We start from the raw sequence: 9,409 nt of genomic DNA, 5'->3' as shown, positions 1-9,409 counted from the left end.
CATCAATTCTTTGTTAGATGCAGGGATAAAAATGTCCATCACCACTAGTTTTTCTATTTACCTTATTCTCTTCTTCATCTATCCCCTCTCTATAATTGTAGCTTCGTCAAATCTCTGTTAGCAGCAGCAACAACAAAATTTTGGGAATGGAGAGCTTGCCGTCATTATCATCTCTGGCGTCGCCATCTACCTCTGCTTCCAGCTCCGTTCCAGCTCCGACAACTCCGCCACTTAACCCATCCCTCACTCTCCTCCAAATCCATAGGTTGAAGCTGGAGACAACAATGGAGTTCTCAATGCGGGGGAGAAGAAGCCTGATATTATTTCTGCATGTTTTGATGACCTCCATAGCGCGACCACATAGAGAAGTTCAAGACATATGAAGCTAACTATAGCCGTTGGTTGACTGATATTTTTTTTTTATCCTTGCATTCAACTGATATTTTAACTTTTTGGAGTAAATTTAGTAATAGTCTTCACCAGGAGGGTTGAATCATAATTCTTTTACCACGGACTATCTTTTGAATATCCTATCACCACATGAACCACTAATCCAATTGAGCCTTTTACTATTTTTATGTTGATGTGTTTCTAATTACTATTGGTTTTAAGTTCAGTTCCTTTCGGTTTGATTTTTTTGTCAAAACTGAAAACAATCAAATTACTGTTTGGTCAATTTTGTCTGTACTAAATTACTAACTCACCCTAGGCCAATTTTGGTCACTGGAGTATTACCCAATTGACACCTATTCGTTTTATATATTTAATTTGTTTCGTAAGAATCAGTGAAATACAACGGTATCGTTTCCGGTAAAAAAGAACTCTATCAAATTGTTTCAGTCGTACTGGGTCGCTTTCATTCATTTATGTGGAGAGCAATCATGCACGTCGCCGTCGGTGGCCTTATGATCTCTAATCTGGTATATATACATATGGAGGATAGTAATTTGTTGGGAAGAATGAGGAAGGGTGCCTGGACTCAACAGGAAGATGATATTCTGAGGCAGTACGTTGAAAAGCATGGAGATGGACAGTGGCACCAGGTTCCTCGCGAAACAGGTAAAGAGACAAGTTAATTGGCATACTTTGACTAGAAAATTAGTTGTTCTTCAGTTTGGTGACCTAGAAACATGTCATAAATACAGTCTTTGTGTAAATGTGCAGGTCTGAACAGATGCAGGAAAAGCTGCAGACAGAGGTGGTTGAACTATTTGAAGCCGAATCTCAAAAGCGGACATTTTACAGAGGATGAAATAGATCTAATCCATAGACTTCATACACTTTTGGGAAACAGGCAAGTCCCTTTATTTATTTTTATTTTTTTTTGAAGAACTCCAAGTCCCTTTATTTGGCAAACAAAAAAGAAACCGGCAAGTCATTTTATATTCCAAGCAAAAGCCATTTGCATGCATGCATGAGCTAGTTATCATAAGGATATTACGTAGCTTGTAGAATATGTATCAAAACAAAAGAACTTCATAAGAAGCTGGGAAAAGAACAGAAGCCAGCCAAGGCACATCAGCCAGTAAATAAGATTTGTTGATTGACTAACACACAATATGTGGATGCAAATTTATTCCTCCTCATTATTGGTCAAAATTGTAGCTATAAAACAAAAATAACACCTTAGGTCAAGGCCAAGAACCTCACATGCCCACAATGATTTTTTTTTTTTTTTTTTGGGAGGGGAGCTTTGGCCAAAGAACCTCCTATGCCAAAGAATTTTGAGGGAAAAGTGTTTGGAGAATTTAGAGAATCTAGCAAGAGAATTAGAATTGAGTTTTGGAGAGAATGAGAGGGCTTATATAGGGATGTGGCCGGCCACCTTGAGAGGAGATGGACAGGCAACTTGGATGGTTTTGTGGGTTAGGTTCTTGATTTGTGGTTAATTATCTAATTAATGGAATAATTATTTAATTAATTAGCTAATTATTATAATAAAAGAGGAAGGATTTGGGGGTTACCTTGTGAAGAGGATATGATGGGGATGGATGAAATAGGTTGTAAATACATACCTATTTGGGCACTTTTGACTTGATTGAGGGATGATTGTCCACTGCTCGCGCATAAAAGTTCCGATGTGCCTCGAGGATAATTTTGTCATTTTATTACCTAAAAATCCACGTGTTGCCTCTTGATTATTTTTGGTTCCACAAATGCCCCCACACTTGTTAGGCTGCTTGTAGGAAATGGCAGTAGGTGTAAAGATCTTCTTGCTTTAGGAAATGTAAGATTGTTTCCTATTTTGATGTTAATTCCCTCTTTAAATCCACCTTAAGTGGGTTATTAAATCAACTTTGGAGAGTGATTTATTCTACCCTACAAGAGAGAGAAAGCTTAGAAGATATTTGTTCCCCCTTCTCTTGCAATCTTCTACATCTTGCCCGTACAAAGGACCATCTTTCGTTGCTTTCTTCGTCTTTTTCGCGCTGCATCGAGGTAAGAAAAATTTAATTTTCCTTGTCTTCTTCTTGGATAATGTTGTCGCATGGCAGCTGTCGGGATGGTGCGGTACGTCGACTGGAAGTTAGCTCGGCATAGGCTGATGAGGTGTTATGGCAGGGACCACTACTTGGGTTGCTCGGCTTAGCTAGAGCCAAGGGCAGCTTGCGCGGTTGGGCCGCAGATTGAGGCTCTGGGGCGTAGTGCTAGGCGAGCTACATGGCTCATGTCCTTTGGGCTCTTAGACCTGACGGGGGCCACGTTTACGATTGAGAGAGATGAGGAGGTCACAGGCCTTATGTGTTGCTAGAATGTTGGGCATGTATGCCTCCTGCCTGCTGGTCTGAGAGAAAAAAAAATGAGGGAAAAACCAATATGGGTTAAGCTCCCCTACTGAGTACCATGAATGTCGTTGGCTGCTTAGTTCTCTTCGCTGAGAGAAAGGTGGGCTGCTTCCGAAAGAGAATGAAAAGAGGATCAAGGCGGATGCATTAGTTCGTCTGATCACTGTCGTTGAGCCTACTATGAATGAAGGTGGAAAGAAGAGATCTTCCCCGCCTGCTCAAAAGATGTCGACTGAGAAAAAACTGAAGACTTTCTCTGCTGCTCGTGAGGGTTCGCATGCTACCGAGAAGTCTGTGATTGACATGACTTCTTCCAATGTGAAGAAAAATGAGGCTGCTAGATTTGAGCCTATGGCACCTGCCATGTCGAGAATGGCTAGTATAACTGCTGATAGGATTGCTCAGCGTATAGGACTTGTCATGCCCCCAGTGCCAAAGTCTGTACCAAGATGTCCATTAGGAGTTAAGTCTGGTTTACCTTTGGAGAGGCTTGCTATTATGAAGAGCAATAAGGTGGACTTTACTGCTAAAATGGTGCCAAGGCCCACTCCTTCTACTGCTGAGACTGATTCACCTGCTGGAAAGGATGAAACTGCTTGCGTTGGTAGCTGTGAGAAATCCACTAAGCCTACTTCTGGGGAGGTTGCTGAGATTTGTGCACTTTTGAAACCAAATCTATTTGAAGACATAGACGTTTGTGCCAAGTTTTTCGATGACGTTAAATGGGTTGTTTGCCCAAGTTTCTTTGCAAAGCATACAACTGAGTATAGGAAAACTGCCTTACTTGCCATGATGCAGAAGACGACTATTCTGGCAACCAAGTTTATGCTCATTGACCAAAATGATACTAAGGCTGCCAATGAGGTGGCAAGGGTCATGGCAGTTGAAGCTTATTCTTCAGCCAAAAAGATCAATAGGTTAGAATCTGAGCTCGTCACTCTGAAGGGGTCTAATATTTCTGCCTTCATTTCTCTGTAACTTGAGACCGCTCGCCAAGAGATCATTGACTTGAAGACTAGGCTTGACACGATCCAAGTTACATATGAAAGTGTAGAGAATGAGAGCGGATGTCACATACCTCAAATTCAAGATCTTGAGTGTGCCGTTTCTTAGCTTCATTCCGCTGCTTATGCAAAGGATGAAGAGTTGATTGCTACTTATAACTAAGTGATCCACTTCAAGAAGGTCATTGATAGGCTTGAACCCCAAGTGTTGGAACTCTAAGGTGCACTGAAGATCAACGAAAGTTTGAAGAATAAAGTGGATGAGCTACATCACGTCCGTGTTGGTCTGCTCGAGGAGATCGAGTAGCTGAAATATGATAAGGTTGGGCTCGAGGCTCCGTTTGTTCAAAGTCAGGACGATTTCTACAAGCTGGGTTATGTAAATCATCTTTTTGGTAGGCCGTTTGACTTTGAGTTTGCTGGGAAAGACTTCGAAACGTTCTCTATTTCTCTGGAAGACTTACTTGCCTCTACTTTTGAGGCCTTCATTGATGAAGTAGTCGGAGATGTTGGTGCCCAGGTTGGAGTAGCCAGGTGTGAAGTGCCGAATGGCGCCGCTGTTGAGAATGTCGCTACTGCTGAAGGTGTGGTGACTAAGTAGTCGTGGAGTGCCTAAGCTGCTAAATAGTAGTATTCTATGTAGTCTTTAGGATTTTCTTTGTTTCCCTCATTGCTTTTTGCTTTGCTTGAACTTCTTCGGTCTTTGTTAGTTGTTTATTAATTTTGCTAGAAAATTTAATAAACTTGCTTCCTTCGCTTTTCTCTATCTTCGCTTCTTTTGTTCATGCCCTAACCTTTAAACTTTATAGACCAGTGGTAGGCGTGCTACTTTTCTATAAGCAGACAGGCCCGTGTAGCCGATGCAGTAGTAGATGTTGGTGTAGAACTTTGCAAATTTGTTAGCCATAAGATCGGCACGCCGTACTTATAGAAGCAGACAAGTCCACGTGACCACTAGGCTATTAACCTTGGATTTCTCCAATTTTGTAGGTTGCGTAGCAGGTGTCACAAACTTTAGGACTTGGTGTAGGTCGTTCCACGCTTGGCAGAGGTGAAACTTATCGACTACGTAGCATGTTGACAGTGAATAAAGCTTCGTATATGCACGTTAGCTTGTTTAACCTTTCACAAGAATGTGTGGTTGTATATGTCTAGCGTGGCTTTACTGCTCGAAGGGCAAGCTGTAAGCAGTCTTCTGGAAACTGTAGGCTACCTTAGTGCACTCAGTAGCAGGTTCCAGGGTAGTCGTCTGTAGGGCATACTACGTAATGTGCCCCATCTGTTTCTGGGGCCCGGTTCTCCGCGGATTAGGCCAAGAGACCCAAAATCCTTTAGCTAACTAAGCCTTAAAAAAGGCCATTGTGGTGATTTCTAGGACTCCCGGCGTAAGCCATCGTGCACCTAGTTATACCAAAATAGCTCGACTTATCCACATCTGGATATTCAGAGTGTAAATTTATCTTCCCGCATTGGAGAGCAGACCCATGTGGGTGTCGGGGAATTGGTTTATCCTTTCGCACTGGAGAGCAATTAGTTTGTCTTCTTGCATTGGAGAGCAGACCCATGTGGGTGTCGGGGAATTGGTTTACCCTCTAGCACTGGAGAGCATGGTTGGTCCCTCAGGGAACGCAATTCCTGCGATAAGTTCCTAAGAAGGGCGCGATATTCTTTTGAAGTGCAAGAGTGATCAGTTGTCGTTAGCATGCAGCCGAGCCAAGTTGCATATTACTTCTGAATTCTTTATTGAAAAACGAGTGAAATGAACGAGAACTTATCTGTAAGGTAGGAACTGTATAACAACTGGATAATCCTTAGTTTGTGAAGTGGTGCCTGTTGAGCTGCTTGAGTCTTTGGGCTTTGATGTAGCGGGAGGTTACACATGGTACTTCCTCATATTGTATCCGTTCTACTGCTTTGCGATCTCTTTGTCGTTTATGGTGGCAAAGGTGTAATTTCTTTTACCGCATACTCTATTGATCTTGTACGGACTTTCCCATATAGGATTCATCTTTTTGGAGCCCTTGCTGCTGGCAGTGATGAAGGTTTTCCTTGGGACTAGATCTCCGGATTGGAACTGCCAGATCTTGGCCCTTTTGTTGTAGCTGGAGAAGAGTTGATATTGGTAAGCTGTGATGGTTCGCTCGCGTTTCTCCTATGCCAGATCTAAGTTTGTGGTCATCTCCTTACTGTTCTGCTTGATGCTTGGCAATTAAGTGCTGATTCTTGGCACGATGACATTAGGATGAATGATCGCTTCTGAACCAAATGTCAAAGAGAAATGAGTCTCACCGATGGCTCGTCGTTTGGTGGTGTGATACGCCCTTAGATATCCGGGGAGTTCATCTGGCCATTTTCCCTTCTTGTCAGAGAATGACTCCTTAAGGCAGTCAATGATCGTCTTATGGGATGCTTCGGCCTGCCCATTGCCTTAAGGATATCTGGGTGTGACATGTGCTACTTGATGCCATACTTTTGGAAGAACTTCGCCAAATCTTTGCCCACAAATTGTTGGCCGTTGTTTGTGACGATAGATTGAGGGATGCCAAATTGGAAAATGATGTTTCTTCATATGAAACGCTTTATGTCCGTCTGTGTCGTAGTAGTCATGGGTTTTGCTTCTACCCATTTAGTGAAGTAATTGGTTGTCACGACTATCATGCCTTTGCCCCCAGTAGCGGGCGGCATTAGCCCTACCAAGTTGATTGCCCACTGCATGAACGGCCAATGACTTGTCTACGGGTGTGATTTGCTGACAGGCAGTGCTGGTACCGGCTTGTAGCATTGGCAACGGTCGTACTTTTGTACTAACTCCTTAGTGTCTTGGTGCCTGCGTTTGGAACCTTTTGTGCTAAGGATTAGCCTCCGGAGTGATTTCCGCAAACCCCTTCATAGATTGAGCCCCTTCGTGGATTGAGCTTAGAACCTTTAGGTCGTCAAGAGGCGCTAGGCAGCGGAGATGTGGTCCAATGTAGGATCTTTGGACGAAAATGCCATTCCACATGTAGTAGCGTGCTGCCTTTATTTGGAGCTTTCTAGACTCCAACCTTTCCGTAGGGAATGTGCCATTGACCAAGTAGTCTATAATAGAACTTTGCCAATTAAGGATGATCTATGAATCAAGACTTACCAAATAGATGGTTCAGATCATTGAAGTTCGATGTGGAGTAGGTCCCACAACTAATCCCCATTTTTTTTCAAAAATGAGGTATGTCTTCTCTTGAAAGGCCTACATATATAAACATGGGTACATTCTTCAAAATGAAAATAATAGATACTAGGCTTAATAAAATTAGTAAAATTTTTAGATTGAACTTGATATGAATACATTATCAAATCAACGAAAAAGAAAGTACATGCCCAAACCCAAATAAGTTTAAAAAATAGATTAGAAAAAAATTGAATGGATTTTGTATTAAAATATTGGGTACATTTTACATATAAAAAATTGTTATATTTAAGAATGGGTACATCTAAGATTAAAAAATTGATTTGTTCAAAAGAAAAAGAAAAAGATTAAAAAATTGAAAAGTTACATATAAGAATGTACCCATATAAGTTTAAAAATGGATTAGAAAAAAATTGAATGAATTTTGTGTCATATCCCGACCCGGGCCTCCACCACATCCTGGGCTCGACTCCACCGTAACACGATATTGTCTGATTTGGGCCCCGACCACGCCCTCAAGGTTTTGTTTTCGGGAACTCACACGAGAGCTTCCCAGTGGGTCACCCATCCTGAGACTGCTTTCGCGCGAACTCGCTTAACTTCAGAGTTTCGATGGAACCCGAAGCCAGTGAGCTCACAAAAGGCCTCATGCTAGGTAGAGATGGGAATATATATATATATATATATATATATATATATATATATATATATATATAAGGCTTACAGGATCCACTCCCCTGGGCGATGTGGGATGTTACAATCCACCCCCTTAGGGGCCCGACGTCCTCGTCGGCATACTCGGTCAGGGATTGGCTCTGATACCAAACTGACACATCCCGACCTAGAATGTCCACTAGGACCCCGAATCGAGGCATGCTAGTTTCGTCACCTTCCAGATGTCGGCCAACATGCCTCGATTCGGGTTCCTAGTGGACATTTTGGGTATGGGTGTGTCATTTTGTATATTAAAGGGGTACATTTTATATTAAAAAAAAAGTATCATTTTACATATAACAAATTGATATATTTAAGAATGCGTACATGAGTATATTTTAAGATTAAAAAAAATTGAAATATTATATGAATGAGTATATTTAAGATTAAAAAATTTAAAACTTTTATAAAAAATTAATAAGTACAAACTAATTTTATTTTATTTTAGTAATATTTTTTAATTCAAAATTAATTAGGAGTTTAATAAAAGTGTGAGTATTAAAACCCAAAATCAACTACTAATTTTTATTTTTAAAATTATGAAAATGACTTATTAATATATTAAGGATAGGTTCTTCGATCAAAATCTGAAAAGCAATAAGGTCTCAGTCAATGAATATTAGTAAATAGAGGATTGATACTAATTCTTCCTAGTAAAATTCTTATTCGTTAGAATCACATGATTCAATTATAATTTGCGCCAATCCCACCATATATCAAATTGAGTTATCTTTGTTCAATCCATTCTTCAAAACTAGCCCAGCAATATATTAGGATAATGATAGGGAGACCAAATTTTTAAACTAATTTCTAAATCAAATTATGTGTCACCAATAAAAAACAAGCACCACTTACTAATAATCCAATCATTTACAACCACATAATTTGGTTTAAAAAATTTGGTCTCCTTAACTTACCCTTTATTTTTATACAAAAGATACGATACTTCTATTAAACGATATAAGAACAACTTATCTTGACTAAAAATTATCCCGTTCCTCAAGCCATACAAATCATGAGAAATAGATAAAGAAAAAACACATTGATCAAAATTATAAATAAAAAGGCATTGGCACTCCAAAATTTCATTGTGGATTCAATCAATGAGATGGCCCGTTGAAGACACAAGGCGCATTTGATCGATCGAGTGAGAAGAATTCTGAAACCGTGATGACAACTCCTTACAATTTTACTATTCTTGAGTTACAAAGCCCTTGTAGTTTTGAACAAATGCCCTTGTAGTTTTAACATATTATTTATTCATTTTGTTTGTGCATGTAAGGTGGTCAATAATTGCTGGAAGACTCCCAGGAAGAACATCAGGCAAGGTAAAAAATTATTGGAATAGCAAGCAACGAAAGGAGTTGGAATATATGAAGGATAAATCCAAAAAAAGAACAAAAGCCACATTCGTCATAAGACCTCAACCACGGAGGGCTAGCGTTGCAATTTTCCAATCTGAAGAGAACTGTAGCATGTTATTACGGACATCATCACCACCTACAGAAAGTGCTATTGATTCATGGAAGACCATGTTGCATTATACAGACAATGTTGATGGAACACCATTTTCTAGTTTAGGGTTAGAGGAAGACCTCTTCACAAACTTTTGGGTTGAAGATATTGCACAATCGACAACGGTAGGCATGAATTCTGCTGATGAAGGGTTACATATGAGTGGCAACTTTTCTTTTAGAGAGAACCTTTGGAATCTAGAAGAAGAGAGAACTAAGATTTAG

The 9,409-nt window shown here is 40.3% G+C and overlaps 1 protein-coding gene across 1 annotated transcript; it reads left to right on the top strand.

Moving 5' to 3' along the window:
• The first annotated feature begins 932 nt into the window (after window positions 1-932).
• On the top strand, window positions 933-9,409 carry LOC137726165 (transcription factor MYB1-like). The gene is made up of 3 exons (XM_068465046.1): window positions 933-1,059; window positions 1,165-1,294; window positions 8,953-9,409. Exons 1-3 carry the CDS (start codon window positions 933-935, stop codon window positions 9,407-9,409), a joined length of 714 nt encoding a protein of 237 aa, XP_068321147.1.

The sequence above is a fragment of the Pyrus communis genome, chromosome 2, assembly GCF_963583255.1.
Source record: "Pyrus communis chromosome 2, drPyrComm1.1, whole genome shotgun sequence".
Taxonomy (NCBI): Eukaryota; Viridiplantae; Streptophyta; class Magnoliopsida; order Rosales; family Rosaceae; genus Pyrus; species Pyrus communis.
This window is presented reverse-complemented; position numbering and strand designations above follow the sequence as displayed.

Bases quoted from the DNA above. Each gene is read 5' to 3' on its own strand.
- LOC137726165 (XM_068465046.1), top strand. From the start codon at position 933: ATGGAGGATAGTAATTTGTTGGGAAGAATGAGGAAGGGTGCCTGGACT. The intron at 1,060-1,164 runs GTAAAGAGACAA...GTAAATGTGCAG, and splicing joins CCAGGTTCCTCGCGAAACAG to GTCTGAACAGATGCAGGAAA. The intron at 1,295-8,952 runs GCAAGTCCCTTT...TGTGCATGTAAG, and splicing joins CATACACTTTTGGGAAACAG to GTGGTCAATAATTGCTGGAA.